Below are 16102 nucleotides of genomic sequence, written 5' to 3'. Positions count from 1 at the left end.
CCCCTTTTTTCTTTTTTTTTTTTTTTTTTTTTTTTTTTTGCTTTCTATAGGGCCTAATAAGCCTATCAAATTAACTCCTTTGACGTGTCCTTAGGATGTTGGAAAGCAAAAAAAATTACCCCTGAAGTCTAGCTAGTTATTGAAAGTGCCTTCACCACAGCTGATGTTATGGGTTCATGCCTTGAAGCTCCTGATGCATATGCAGCCTGGCAGCAGGCAAATGAACGTGGCCGGGAGAAGCTGCCACGCACCTGTTTCGCCATCAGGTCAGGTCTAGAGCTCTGTCAGCTGTGACCTTCTATCACACGGGCAGTCCGGACTGTGTGTTGATGCTTATGTTTAATGTTTATGCTTATGTTTAATTGTGCAAACAATTCTCTTATGCCAAGCCCTGGATGTGGGGCTCAAGGAGGTCATTTCAGCACAGTCATACGATTAAAAAGGTCTTAAAAATACACACTGAAAAGAAATTTACAGATTTACTGAGGAAGGAAGAAGCAATACACAGTAAGAAAAAGGCTTGTGATTTCACAAAGCCAAACGTACAAATAGAGTCAATAATTGAGATGCTTTTGCAGTATAATTCAGGACGGGGGGAGAACGAGGGGGTGCAGGCCTCTCAAGCATTATTCTCTCCTTCCTCCCCTGTTTATAGATCCTTCCCTTTCTAAATGATTCATACACAGGAACAGGCATCTCCCAACAAAACTTAGAAACCTTTATAGGTCAGGGTGTGGACATTGTGAAATGTTTTACCGGCTCTTCTACCTATTCTCTCTGCTTCAATAATAGCGTGCAAACTGTGTTTTTAGCGGTGTTATAAATGCTAGATTTTATTTTCTTCTCTTTCTGAAATAATTAATTTTGCATCTGTATTAACAAAGCTGGCAGAAAGCAAAAATTTTGCATTCTACAGAAATGTCTTCTTCATAAATAAGAAAGAAACCTGCCAATGTGGCCACATCACCAGAAAGAATGTGTGATTAATCGCCCAAACCGTGACTGCATTACCTCACTGCAGACTTCTTCCAGAGGATCAACAATTCCCCTACCAAAGCTGTGCACGGTAATACACCTTAATAAGTTTAACATTTCTACAAGTGAAATGAGCTATGACTCATACGCATTCTGGAGTGCATTCAAGTCTGTTATAAATCACGTTGGAGGATTATTTAGTGCAGGACTTCCTTAAATGGCAGGTGAAACTGCGAGAAGGATTTGTGAATGCGGCTGGTTTCAGCCTCCTTTTATAGACTGTGAGTTCCTGTGGCTTGTTAGTTTGCAAAAGTATTGTTGCATCATTCACTTGGGCTTAGGAATGACATTATCTCCTACTGATAGTTTTTTACTATCCTATTCCATTTATAGGAAATAGAATATATTCAATTTGAATGTGTTATTTTTTGTGATATTTAAAACTTTAAAAATGGCAGTTTCTTTGGGCCTGGGTCAGTTACTTCCTTGACACTGAACCAGCACCTCTGTGTGTGTTTAATGCTGAAGGAGAATAAATTCCAGCTAGCAATGTTCAATCAGTTTTAATACAATGAGTTAATGAAATAATTCTTAAAGCAATGCAGTGTCACACTCCTGATGATTTCCTTTCCTTCAAGACACTGGGCTGAGACTAAGAGAAAGAAGCACGTGTGCCATCTGTTTCTTAAAGTTTCCCAAATACTACAAAGTCACCGAAACCACGCAGGCAGGACTGATTTCGGTAGGGCTGTTGGCACACGCACATTGAAGAGCATCATCAGCGTATGTGCAGGGTCTCGACCGGCCGTACACACTGGAAATGAATCAGTCGAACTGTCTCTTCAGTGGGATCAGATACAGAAGGGATTGCTGGAACCGGGGAATGGCTCTTCGCGGAAGTTATATTATCTAATAGCTGGGCTAAGTAGAAGCTGTGAAGTGATGAATTCTAATTTAGTTGCTATCAGTGACTTTCTTTACAGCCTTGAGAAAATTGTGTCATCTCTTTTTCCAATTTCTCAAGCAATAAAATGGGAATGATAATATTGCCCCCGTTCGTTATCTCCCTCATTCCATCTCTCAGCGTGTTGTGAGAATATGTTAACAGGGCATGTAAGTGGTAAATATTAGTATCGTTATTATTTAGGGTGCAGACCTACCCTAAATACATTCCGAACTGCATAGCTTACCTGCCAGAACACAAATAATGAATAACCACTGGATCTAGGGCAGCATATGGCCCGTGGCACCGTATCATAAGCTGTTCAGCAGAAAGGAAATCTGCAGTTATACACAGTATTCTCAAGCCATGAGCAATTCTCCAGAAATAAGCAATTTTTGCCACAGAATACTTGCTTTCATTTAGCAAACAGAATGTAGTGTAACTAATACGTGTATGTTTAAGGACTGATGGGTTTACTTCACTTATTAAAAGCCCACAGCTTGAATGGATGTGTTAGAGCCACAGACGTGTGATGCCATTAGTGACCGGAGTGAGCTGAGAGGCGGGTGCTGGGAGCGGTACTGGCCTGACCATTACAGAGTGCAGCGACACAGCTGTGAGAGGAGGTTAAAACCATCCGAGCAGTGGCGTGGAAGGGGAGTTGTTCTTTACACTTTAGCCAGTGCCATTTGGGCGGGAGGCGCGCGGCGCACAGGAATGCAGCGTCCCTCACCTCTGCGTGGCAGGACACTGGCATGCGAGCGAAGCCCGGGCATTGCTCAGGAATGTGAGTTCGGACAGGTGTGTTCTGTAAAGCACTGCAGTTATGGGTTTTTCCATCGTCTTTCCTTGTAGTTTAGCACAACCAAAACATAGCGCAAAGCACAGATACTTTCCTTTGATTTAGAAATAAGGGGCTGTTTAGAAGTTTTTGTTTGTATCACAGCAGTGCAGTTATGCTCTGTAAATGAACAGAGCTTTATATGCTTTGATAAATGAATATAGCTTTAAATAACACAGAAAATTGTTAAAGAAAACCTAGGCACATTTTGTCCAGATGCTACGAACACCAGGTCTGGCTTGTTGGATCTGGTAAGCCGTAAGGAAGGACATTGTTAATTAGCCAAGAGTTACTAATCCTGTATTACAAGTTTTACCCAATTTAAAGAAACCATTAGGTAATCCATTCAGTGCTTTTGGGACCTCTTTGTGCAACAAGGGCGGAGAGTTGGGGGGGTGGGGGCGAAGGGGAATCATGAACTGGTCCTAACATGCCAGTAAGAAAACATTATATCATAGAGATGGACGTTGTTTATTTTAAATCTGCATTTTCTTTGAAATCTTCACTTTCTTTTGTGAGCCTTGTTTCAAAGCCAAGCAGGTAACAGGGATCCTTTATGAAGGTCCCTTATGAGTAGGTATGCAAGAGCACAGTGACAATTTCGCTCGGGAGCATGAGACTGCCCTGAACACACTGATTTATATGCCGACGTTGACTTTGGAATGCAAATCCGTACAGACACTCATTATGCTCCGTTTGGCTCTCCTCGTTCTGCTTCACACTCTTCCTTGTCTAAAACACTCCTAAGAATATTTCTCTTTTTCTTGCTCGCTTTTTAGCATTGCATCTCGCTGGAAGTTTTCCGGTTGCTGTTAGGGTCTCCTGTTGAGTCCACGATCGGGCTGATATGAGAGAGGGGAAGAAGCTTGGGTTTGGCTGAAGAACTTGGGCCTCTCCCCTTCTGTTAGTGGCTGCAGAACCCATCAACAACAACAGCGTTAATGTGAAAGCAAATAACTGAAACGGTGTTTTGAATTAAATGGGTCACTGAGAAAGAATGAGAGTATCTGGAAAAGTACTTACAGTCTTTGGAGGGAAGTGTGTAAGGACAGTTAAAGAGAATGTCTCTAAAGCTGAAGAATAAAGAAATGTTTCCAGGGTGCCTGTTTCAGTGAAGTGTACTTTACAACAGCCCTGCCAAAAATGCTGTTTCAAATGGTGACATTGAAAAGTTGTATAGAGGGAAGTCTCATAGTTTTGCTTATGTAAAAGTCACTTGTAACCTGTGTCACCTCCTTTCTTCATGTTTATGTCCTTCCAGTTCTATACCTCCTGAGACAATGAGGCTTTTGCCATCTTTTGGACCTGTGGCAGTAACGGGGCTGCTTTGGGCTGGCACATATGTAACAAAAAGCAAAATCAGAAATTCCAACGACCAGAACGAGTAATGGAAAAGAATTTATTGGCTACAGTGAGGTATATGGTGAGAGATAAGGAGAAAAAGTTGAGAGATTATTCCCTTTAAATTATAGTTAAATTGCAGAGCAATAAATGAATCGCAGATGGAGATTCGTGCCCCAGGGAGATGTGCATAATACCGATAGCAGCAGCTCAGTCAGTCAGTGTCATTGCATAGCTTTTCTTCTGCATTTTGATGAATAAAAGCTCTTGAAACTTACAATAGCAGCTATACCTAGCTCTTTACGGCACTTGTCATTATTAGGCTGCAAATGGTTTTGGGAGAGAGTTCACTATAGTGTCCCTGTTTTAGACGCAGGGAGACCAGCATCCAGCACGTGGTGTCACAGAAGAGCTGGCAGAGCTCAGCCTGCCAGGAGAGCCAGGAGGCAGCAGAACTTTTTGCTTCATGCTTGCTGGTGGATCTCGTTGATGGTGGAGGATACCACCTGGCCATTCACACTGTCGTGGACAATCGCTCTGATCTTTCGATTGGTCAGCCCAGCGTATTCTGAAAGAAAAAGAAAGATTAATTAGACAAGAAGCAATGCTGAGACAAGATAATGCAGGGAAAGCTTCATTTACAGGAGTTTGCCAGCTGCCTCCTCCCCTGATTTATCTTTACATGTTTCCCTTTAAGTCAATACTTATTATTGCTCTTTGTGAGGTGTGCTGCCAGAAAGCCATCCTGAGTCCCGTCCAGGTCAGGACAGATGAGTGTGGCTCCAGCCCAGCCAATGCAAATCTCACTTCAGAGCAGATTACCCGAAATGTCTCTAGGTCATGCTCATGCCAGAAGATGAGTTTCCAGACATGCAGATTTGCTGTTTGCTGTCAAGCCCTAGCACTGTTTTAGTCACCAAGTGGAGTCTCTGTGCCTCCTCATACACCGTGACAGCTTTAGGCTTGAGTCTGGGCCCTGGACTAGCTGGGGTCAGGCTGGAGTAGCCCACGAGCAGGCAGACGCAGCAGAACGGGCTCTGAAGTGCAGCCCTTCGCAAGACCCATGGATCACTGACATTGTTCTCAAATAACTGCTGTGCAAACCTTTAATAGTTCATTCATGTAAGGTTAAAATTATTCTGAGCAAAATTTGATTGGAAATGACAATAATTAAGAGTCACTATAGAGAACAAAATGAGGGACTTTTACCTGTAGCTTTTGATTCAGATTTTCTTGCTATCCTGTGAAGGTAATACAACAGAGAAAAAATAATTATTATACTAATTTCCAGAAGTTATTCATCCCCTACTTCTCACTGTTTCTAAGGAGACCTCATACCACTATGGAAAGGAATAAAATAAATTAAAAAAAAAAAAAAAGATGCTTTTATACCTCGAGCACTTTTTCTCTCCGGTAGTCTCAGATACAGATAGTCTCATCTGAAGCTGTTCCCATGTACAGTCACTATTGCTTCTGCTGTGGGCAGCTGCGTGGTTTCTCGTATGTTCTGAGTTGCTCGAGTTGATCCCAATTTGGCTTCTGACAAATAACCCCGTAGTTGCTGCCACACTGTCCTGCCTCCCTGAGATTTTCTGTACAGAGGCTGCTAACCTTCCTTTTCTCATTTTGTCTAAATAAGAGATATTCTGTATATAAGATGAGAGAATGAAGAATAGAGACCCGAAGATTTCTGAATGCAGACGTGTCAGACGAGGCAGAGATGGGGAAGCCGAGCAACCCGTGAGCAGAGGGGCATGCTGCACAGATTTTGTGTGCGGGTGTTTGTAACTGCAGACGGCTGAGAAAAAAAGATCTACACTTGTCTGCAGGCTTCTTTTTCATCTAGAACTTGCTTTGAAGATGGGAAATGACTATGAATTTTACTGAATTTGGCATTTTTTTTCCTATGCTGAGATAGGCATGCTGTGGGAATGTAGATGTTTTTTTTTTAAATAAAAACTTATATTAATTTACGTAGTCCAAATTACATGGATACAAGTTTCTCTGTACACTAAGTAGCTCAAGCTTTTTATTAGGATCCATCACATTAAAATACCAACCCTTGATGTAGTATGGAACTTGCAAGCTTTGATTAAGCATAAACAAACAAACAAACAAATAAATAACCCGAATATGAGAACTCTCTTCTCATCTATTCCAGTTAGGGCGGCTTTGCCTTACCCGTCAACATTCCCTTCCAGCAGCAGGCGGTAAGTGGAAATTTCCTTCTCCAGGCGGGTTTTGATCCCAAGAAGAACCTTGTATTGGTTATTTTGCTGCTTAATGTCCTGACGAACCTGGCTTAGCTCTTCCTCACATTTGGAGATGATCTGCTGCATGTTTTGAAGCGCAACAGCGTAGTAATTCCGAGTGTCAGCCAAGGTGTCTTCCAGCATGTGTTTCTGCAGAGCAGATAATAGCAGTACTATGATGAGTATTTATGTGGTAGATACAATGCAGAAATGCCAGCAAATTTGGTCTCTACCTAGAAGATTGTAAAATGAAGACCGTGGTAATTTAAACACTTACGCATTTGCATGACCACTCATGTGAAGACAGCAGAATCATGAAGCTGTGTCATGTGGGCATAATGAGAAACAAAACCGGAGTGATTTATCCCTCCCGTATTCTTTCTGCTCAAAAGCTGTGCTCCTGTAACTACTGACTCTTGTCAGTTCTGCGTTTACTGTCCAGAATTGCTCCAGAGTCTAGATCATGGAGCCAGCTATCCCATCTCTTCTTTTTCTTCTCCCCATATTTTGTTCTAAGGAAAAACATAGATTTTTCACTTCTAGGTGATGGTTGCTGAATCTATTTTGCATATTCTGGCAAAGTCAAGCATGGTCCAAATTCCAGTTTCACTGATCCTTTAATAACTGCAGTAAAGCTGTGCTAGGCTGTGGATTTAAATGAAGAATTGGTCCACACCGATTTCTGAGAATATATGCAGTGCCAGTGACCAGCCAGAGATGTCTGCAGTAGATACCTTACTCATCTGTGCCTGCAGCTCGATGTCCAGGGCCTGTAAGGTGCGTGTTAGATCCTTGATCTCGTTCTCATTGCGCTGGATCTGTTCTGGGTTGGGGCTTGCTGCCAGAGACATGGCTGTGCTCTGTGGAGCAGAAGCAAGAGAACAGCTTAGTGATCCTGCCAGTCGGACAGCAGCAGGGAGCTTTGAAACGAGCAGGAAAGAGCTGTTACCTGTTCTTTGTACCAGCTGTCCAGGCTTTGACGATTCTTTTCAATGATGGCTTCATAATCTTCTCTTATTTCTGCTAGAATCTTGGCTAAGTCTTCAGGAGGTGCTGCATTTACTTTCACATTGACTTTGAAGTCTTGTGATGAGCGATTTGCTTCCATATCCTATTCATGCATTAGCAGAGGGAACAAGCAAACGTGTTTACGAAAGTGGAAAGTTTTCATTCCTGTCTTGGCTTTTTCAGTTCCATCCTCTCACAATACCCAAAATATTTTCTTTATTACAGTAGGTTAATTGTTATATATATTCAGTTAACACTATTTGGAAATTTTACATGTGGATAATACTACGATGTGACTTACATCTGCTTCTGTGGCAGAACCGTGCTGGAGAACTCAATAAAAAACATGTGAGAGGATCTTTTCATATAACCTTTCTGGAAGATACATACTTAATGGAGAAGCACTGACATTTTTTATTTATTTCTCTTTGTAGGAACCCAAAACCTTTGATGAAAATCTAACAGTAATAATATTTATGGAACTATAAGTTTACAGGAGAGTAATGTAAAAGTTCTATGTAATTGTTAAAGGAATAATTGGATTAAAGCATATAATTACTGTGTAAACAACCTAATTAGAGGACAAGTCAGGCAGGTACGGCAGCATTCCTTTCAGTGTAGCACAATCTTGTGTGCTAGGTACCATTTTCGAAAGTGCCCAGGCAAAGTCGCATTTCAGGGTATGACATCACGGCCTCCAAAATGCGGATGGGCTGGACATGCCCATTCTCTGCTGGCTGCCCTGCTCCAAGCCCTGCTCCATTACAGCTGGACAGTAATGGCCTCAGTGATGAGGGGATCAGCCAAGGGCAGCGTCACCTGCTGCTCTGTAACCCTGGTGTTCCTGTTCTCCGTGTTAACCATCCACAGATACTGAGTAGGACGTTTGGTTCTGCATTAGGTAATGACTGAAAACATCAGATCAAGCAAAAGGAAAACAGGACATTGTCAAGCAGTGGTGTTGTGTATGTGGGAATAACAGAGACCACCATGGTACACAGCTCTGGAACGGTTACTGAGTATTATCTAATACTGTGCGTAGAATTTTTCAGGAATAAGTAATTGTACTTGGCTTCACCAACCATTCTTTTCAATTTTGATCCTTCAGGAATTCAGGGTATGTTTCATTCAGGTCAGCCTACTCTAGGTGACCCTGCTTGAGCTGGGGGAGTGGACAAGGTGACCTCGAGAGGTCCCTTCCAACCTCAACCCCTCTGTGGTTCTGTGATTCTGTGAAACGATATATCCAAAGTTGAGGGGAAAGTCTGTGGTGAGTAACACTCAACAGCAACCAGTAACATTTCCTATTTCCTTGAAATCTCTGTGTATTTATAGCTAAGTACTTCTGAGAACATTTCTGTCAAATATGTCAGTTATTATTAGCTGTGTGTGACAGATGGGTGGGTGACTAGGAAAGAGGGGGAGAACATACAGCAGCTTGGTATCGTTTCTGAAATCTCCATGTAATTGGCGAAGTAGTGCACAAACTTTGTGCCTCATCTGCCTCTCGTTGGCTCCTTTAGAAGCACAGTTAGGTTCTGAATCAGCAGTCCCATTTATAGATTGTGGATCTCACTCAAAGTTAATTACATGGTAGCAAAGATTTCTGTGATAGGATTTTACCAAGTGGAACTTTTTCTACCTCTTCGTGGTCTTTCCTCCTGAGGATGTGCTCTTCTCTCAAGGCTTCAATTTCCATTTCCAGATCTGTTGTAACAATGGTCAGGCCATCGAGCTCCTTACGCAGGTTCTCAACGTCAAGCTGCACTCCCTGCCTGCGAGACTTCTCTGCTTCATACCTTTATGAGGAAAAAGAAGACAAAAGCATTCTTGTAGAGAACAGGCCACTTCCAGCCTCTCCTATAGGTGGTATCAAAGAGAAGGACTTGCCCGAGTCCTCTACGTAGGGAAGTAGAGAGAACTAAAAAACAAGGAAACAAATTCTGTTTCTAAAATATATTCTTTGAGTATTCTTGAACAGCGTTAAAAATAAGATGGGTTTCATTATAGTTTTTCTTTCTTCCTCACAGCTCCTCCTATATGGTATGAAATCAGTGGTCTTTCTTTTATTTGTCTTTTTGCATTTTAACAATCTCCAGGTTGTGGAAGCTTTAAGAATATTGTTCCCAAAAATCTGCCAATAAAGAGTGAAAATAGCATCAACAATCAATGCTTCCTGTAGTTTTCCCACAATGAGAACTTTTCAGTCCTTCAGAAAAGAGGGAAAATGTAATGGAAGCCAGTTGTTACCATTCCTCTCTGATCCCCTGCACCTTGCCATCTGTAGTGACCCAAAGTCAGGACACCGCTGCATCTCCCTGTGGGCATATGAAGCACTTTTGCTCCTCAGAATCTCTACCTTTACTTCATTTCCTCTGGGCTCTATTCATGTTCCTGCATTCAGTCTGTCAGACTCATTCCGTGATCCAGTCTCTCAAAGCAGTTCCCCTGCTCCCTTTTTATGGCACTAGTGATGGTGAAGAAGGAAAGGCAGGACCAGAAGAGTCCTGCACTGCCCAGAGTCTGTACATTTGTTGCAATATTACCAACAGCTGGGAGATTTTTTTTAATAGCTGATCATCATCTGTTGAAAATGAAACAAATCTTCATAATTCCTAAGAGGTCTTAACTTATGGAAATATAAATTCCTTTCCTTTGCAAAGATCTGCCTGAAAGTTTTCTGTCCAAACATTTTGGCTGTTTAGCTGGGCTGAGAACTCTCTTTCAACAATGTCTGGAAACACCAAACCGTGCCGTGGAAGCGCAGGCAGCACTGGCCCATAACTACAGGTCAGAAACGAACTGCGCTGGACCTCAGGAGAATGCGGAAGGCAATGCCTCCACTCTGTGTGGGCTGGCTCTCTGCACCCCCGCTGACCAGCCCAGGTTTTGGGACAGCACATGGACTTGGGCAAAACTGACAAGACTTGAAGGAGAAGCTGCCGGAGGACGGGTATTTCCTGCACAGCTGGACAGAAGAGGTGATAAGTACAGGAAATGGATTTGGGCTGGACTGGGGAAGCACAGTGCAGAGGAGGGTTCATTTCTACTCCCAGGTGACAGTTTAAATGCCTTTTGTCACAAGTGTCTGCTGTCAAACCTGCTCTTCAGGACCTGCACTAAGTATCATAAACAGAGTGACTCAAGATCGTTCAGCAATCATTTGTGGGTTTTACGTCCTTTTTATCCTTTCTGGGTTTTTTTCTGTTCTACGTTGGTTTTATTTATCCAGTATTACCAGAAAACCTCAGTAAAATCAGTTTCATATTCTATTATCAAGAAAAAGCAGTATTTTGCTTAATTCTCTTTGAAACTTAATCAGGAAACCAAAGAAGAGCTTACTTGAGCCTGAAGTCTTCAGATGCCATGTTAGCATTATCGATTTGTAAAAGGATACTGGCATTCGTGATCTTGCCATCCTCAATCTGGAAAACAGAGAATCCAACAGGAGGCTCAGTGTTGCCGCACGGCGATGGTGAATAGCCTGTGCTGTGTCAGACTCCCTGCTGCTTCTAGGAAGCATCTATATGGTAGAATTCCCATGTTAAGGAGAGTACATGAATAAAAGAAGCCTAGTTTCCTGATTCACTTCGGTGTTTCTGCAATTTTTGTCCATAATCTTATTTTTCTCTTTGTCTTACTTTTCTGGGTATGAAGCAGGTGGTACTCCTGGCCAGGTGGAAGATATGAATGATATTACACAGACTTCATGGTATATTACAGAATAACAATTACTGTTTTCCTCTCTTTTTTTGTGAACTGTTTAGCATTGCTGCAAAAGCAGCCTTGGTAAGCTTTAGGGCAAATTTCAGTAAGAACCATGAAGCTGTGTCTGAGGACAATCAAAATGCTGGAATTAATCATATGCTTAAAAAGGAAGCATGTGCAGAAACACCTGGCTGAATCAGGGGTGTGATGCAGAGGCATAACGATGACAGAAGCAGCAACTCATGAGCAGGAGCTTCAGTCTGGAGTTGCACGGATTGTCATTTTGAGAATAACCCTGGCCTCTAGTTGTCATGGTCCATTCAGTTAGTCACCTACAACTGCACTGAATCGCCTGGCATCATGGAGCGATGAATTCATGTTTCTGATTTGGCTTTGGGATATTGAAAATTTCCCTAAAAGGTGCAGGAGAAGGTGCACTGCGTCTGTACTTAGAAGGCTTGTAAGTCCCTGTTAACAGGAAATAGCTTGGAACAGTAGATCTGAATATGAAAAGCTGAGTATTCATTCAAAATCTTTCAAAGAGCTCTAGCAGGAACTCATACATAGTTAGCAGGGACTAGTACTTGTGGGACATCACGTCCTTTTCTAACAAAGAGGAAAGAGAAGCACGGTTGCAGTTCCAACAGCTGCCTTCACTCGACACTTTGGTAGCAAAGCAAGGTGCGTTCTGGCTGCACAGAAGTCATTAGCCATTACAGAGCTCTCAGCACCTTGAGTAAAACTTCCCACACCTAAGTGAATCACAAAATGGAAATGACAAAATTGTCCTGAAGTGTCAAAAGTTTACCTCCCATAGTAAAGAAGAAGGTGCCTGTGGAATGTTTGAACTGATCTGTTAACAGACTGTACGTTCTCCAGCAGTTAGCAGCACACCTCGGATACCGCCTGGGATGCCATCAAGGAAGGCCAGCTGAAGTATAACCATACCCTAAATGTGTCGCTGCCTGGAGTTTGTTGTCAGAGAAGAGGCAATTCTTGAATCCATCCTTACAGAACGGTACATTTTACTATGCAAGGCAACAAGGCAATAAGAAAGCAAGGTGTGAGTTCTTCAGCTTTGTGCCATTTCATAATCCTGCAGCACAGGAACACGTTTCTGTAAATCCTCTGTGACTCTGTGCAATCTGAACAATTGTCAGGGTTTTGCCAACTGCTGCACGATATCGATTGCCATGCCAGTTAGCAGGGATTTCAAATGTGAACATTTCTCTGTTTATGGTTTTATACAGAATTCTTCCCTGCGTCCCTCATGCATATGGGTGCATCACTAACATAAATCTGCAAAGTTATAGATAACTTAATTAAGAACTCACACATTATTAGATATGAAACACACTCAAATTCCTTCTCAGAACAGAATTTTTTCAAGAAGGCTTCCTTCACTGACTTCTGCAGCATGTCTTGTGTCCTCTGTGTCAAACAGCATTCACCCTGTCTCCTTGGATGCCCCGTAAATCACTTTGCTTATTGAGCAGTACAAGATGTTTGAATGAGACATTTACCTGAAGAGCTGGTGCTGTTTTACTTTGTGTCTGGGTTAGAGCGGAGTCCAGCTGGAGCAAGGCAACGTTTGCTCCATCTGCCATGTTCATCCTGGGATTCAGGCTTCCAGGGAAGAGCACGGCCCAAAATGTAGGACCCAGATGATTATATGCCTCCAGGTTTTGACAGCCAGTACGTCACAGACTTTCTGGGTTATTGGATAGAGGATCCTAAATTTTGTCTAAATTTCATTTTAGGTGCTAAATTAGTTTCACCTTTTCAATTTTTGGTTAATTAATTTAATTACGGTTAATAATTAGATGCTATATTTTCACTCATTTTACTGGCAGTCTTAGTGCTAATTGCAATCATTTATAGAGAAAGTAAAAATTCTGGGTTAAATCACTGAATCGTTGCCTGTAAATGGCCCTTTGTTAGCCCTTCCTCCAGGATGAGCACCACGTTGGGTTGGGTACGTGCGGGCTGAGCCAGGTGCCTGTAGCCAGTGAGAGCTCTCTGAGTGGTGCGGGTTAAAAACCAGGGGTTTGGGCTTTACCCCATCAGCATGATGCTTTTGGTCTCGTTGTCATCCTAAATCTTTCTGATCCATTAATTCCAAATCAATGTGAACACTTTTATATTCTTGATGAACGAGTTTTTATCTCTGCATCAATTAAAAAAAAAGTGCGCAAGTGATAGGTCTGGAGACGAATGACTTCTCTTTATCCTTAAAACAGAACTAGGTGATGACAATTCTGGCTCTGCTTACACGTTGTCTGTGGTCAGAGTGCCTCATCTTCTGCCTGGAGGCAACACATTTAGCAGTGAGCAGGGAGCTTGATTAAGTCCCTGGCCTCAACCAGCAAAGGTGCGGGATAATACCATTTCCAATCCCTTTTGAAAAAAAATTCTCAGGATCTTGAGAATGCCCAGTACCTATTTTACAAAAAGTGGAGGGAAAACGACAGCATCGCGTTTGGAATAGCTTTGGGTTTTGCCCCATATGGCTATATAAAGTTAATTACACTGATTAGTCACACAGATGGTTACAGTGCTAAGTATATACATTATGAATACAGATTAATATTATGCTTAAATTTGAGGACACGTGAGTTTGGGAGATTGAAGGAGTTACTGTTGAACGTTAATATTAACTACTGGCAGGAACCTGAAATTCTTCTTTTAATTATAGTGAAAACATCCACAAGGAATTTGTCACTGCTATTTTCTTAATTACAGTGAAGTATTTTTCCATCTGATTACATAAGCTCATTGGACCTAAAACTCCTGTAGTTTCATTGTCTCCTGCCACAGGAATCAAAGAAATGAAATGCAACGTTCTGTCTGAAGCAGCGCGCATGAAGGAGGGCAGTCTCTGCAGCTTGCCTGCTTTGTAATTTGCTTTAATACTTGTGCAGTCAAAAAGTCCGAATTCTGCTAGACAGAGTTCCTCAAACCCCAGTTTCAGGTACAGAAGCGAACCCTTGGCAGCATGCACATCTCTTTATCCTGCCAGTCTTTGCAGAATCCCCCTTGTCTCCTTCCAGCCTCTTTCTGGTACCCCCTTCTCCTCCTCGGGAACACAAAGCACGTTCATGCCCAGGTCCTGTAAGCACTTCCTTTAGTATTTCTAACATTTAAAAGATGTTATTTAACTTTCTTTAAAGGAAAGCCATCAGCATAAGTGAATACCCAGGTTCCTTAAAAGAGCATAGAATGGCAGTCACTCAGAGCTCTGACTTACCTGTCTTTGCATGTCAGTGACGTTCTGCTCGTAGTGGTTGAAGTCATGCCTCTTCCCTTGGGACTTTGTCTTGTGCCACTCTAGGATGCAGCTTTCCAGCTGAGCGTTAGCTGCTTCTAAAGCACGGACCTTGTCCAGATAAGCAGCCAGACGGTCATTCAGGTTCTGCATAGTCTGTTTCTCGTTCCCACCCAGGAAGATGCTTTCCCCATGGCGCTCGCCGAAGCCTCCCCACGGTGCCCCTCCTGCTGCCAGCCAGAGGGGTCTGGCAGAGGAGAAGGCGGTGTGTGTGCTGCTGGCACCACCATCTGCACTTGAAGGTCTGTAAGAAGTTCCCTGCTGGGCCAAACCACACCCTGAACTACCCCTGAGGGACCCAGAAAAAAACTGGAAAGGGCCTTGGCTGGTACTCATGCTTAGCTCTGTTGTGAATCTAACCCTGTGTTTGACCGGCTAGCACTGAGCAGCTGCCTAGCCGTCCCTAAGCAGCTTTATGCCTTTTCCTGTGGGAGTTTCCCTTCGATGAATGACTACAGCAACAAGATTGTGTCATCATGAAACGTGCTTCCTCTTGGTCAATTCTGAAGCGTTCATGAGCCTGCACACACTGTTGTTGTTATTTGGAATCACAGCCAGCCACGCACCCGATTGCTTTCCTTTTGGTTATTTTGTGTTTTTTTTTTTTTCTTTTTCCTTTCATATTATAATTGTGAGGTGTGGCTAAAATCCGTAGGTGTGGAACAGGATCAGCTCAGCCTCAGACTTTTTTCTAGCCCTGTAGTTAATATGTTTTCATGCTTATGAGGGGAAGAGTATCGTCCGTTACAGAATAAAGGAGAGCTGGGGCAGGGGTGGCTCTCTCGAGATTCTTTCTGTTGTAATTCTCAGGCTTTAGAACTCCAGCAGCCTGTGAGTCCTGAGGCACAGCGTGTCCTGTCGTGCTGTCATTAATGTACCAAACAGCTTCAGCCTGGGTGAGCCATGAGGCTTTGATGAAGTTCTCCAACCCCTAGTCCAGAGTAAGTAATGCCCAGCTATTCCCTTCAGCTGCCCAGTTCCAGTTAAAACACATGAGAATTAGGTACTTAATCTTTTCTAGTGATTTTTCATGATTTGAGGTGCAGTCACATTTCAGTATTCTTGTTGTTACCAGTATTAATATTATTAAGACATTTATCTGTTCAGCTATAGAAAATATTTAGAATATGAGTTTGTAACAACATCTGAAAAATTCAAGTGATTATTTAAAAGTACCAGCCCTGATAATTGACCTGGCAATCATGCAAAAATAGTCTTTCACGAAAGTTTCAGTAACCTTCTGTCGAACTTCTTCCATCAAATACAGAACGGGCAAGTTCTCTAGAGGCTGAGCTCGCTGACCAGACCGTACTTAGCACTGTTGCCTGTTCTGAGTGGTGGGGTTGGAGAGACCGTACAAAACAGAATCACACCCTCCTAGAAGAAACCTGTTTGTTTCATTTGAAATGTTTCAGTAATAAAGAATTGCTGCACTCCACGGGTTCCTGGGCTGCCTCCTTGGGCTCATTTTCAGAATAGGGCAGGATTTGAGCTCCTCCTCGTGGCTCCGTGTCGGCTCTGCTCAGCACCTCGATTTGCTTTTTACCAGTTGCGTTTCCACTGAGTGGAGGCTCCTTCTTATTCATCATGCTTACTGCATAGACATGCTGACATTTTAACTGTTTGGGAGATCAGTCAGTGAAGATACAGTTTGTGCAGTAAGTACAAGGTACGGCTATCCCAACACACTCTGATATCAGCTGCTATTA

At 42.7% G+C, this 16102-nt stretch overlaps 1 protein-coding gene across 1 annotated transcript in view; it reads right to left on the bottom strand.

The window, feature by feature from the left end:
* The window catches only part of LOC104469104, a 29578-nt gene extending 14710 nt beyond the window's left edge, over nt 1-14868 (bottom strand). Inside the window, 9 exon segments of the mRNA XM_010083472.1 lie at nt 4575-4668; nt 5310-5341; nt 6282-6502; nt 7087-7212; nt 7302-7463; nt 9003-9159; nt 10703-10785; nt 14316-14741; nt 14743-14868. Coding sequence (XP_010081774.1) covers nt 4575-4668; nt 5310-5341; nt 6282-6502; nt 7087-7212; nt 7302-7463; nt 9003-9159; nt 10703-10785; nt 14316-14741; nt 14743-14868 — 1427 coding nt within the window.
* Between the last annotated feature and the right edge of the window lie 1234 nt (nt 14869-16102).

Source organism: Pterocles gutturalis, unplaced genomic scaffold (genome assembly GCF_000699245.1).
Source record: "Pterocles gutturalis isolate BGI_N339 unplaced genomic scaffold, ASM69924v1 scaffold42520, whole genome shotgun sequence".
In the NCBI taxonomy this organism is placed as follows: domain Eukaryota; kingdom Metazoa; phylum Chordata; class Aves; order Pterocliformes; family Pteroclidae; genus Pterocles; species Pterocles gutturalis.
This window is presented reverse-complemented; position numbering and strand designations above follow the sequence as displayed.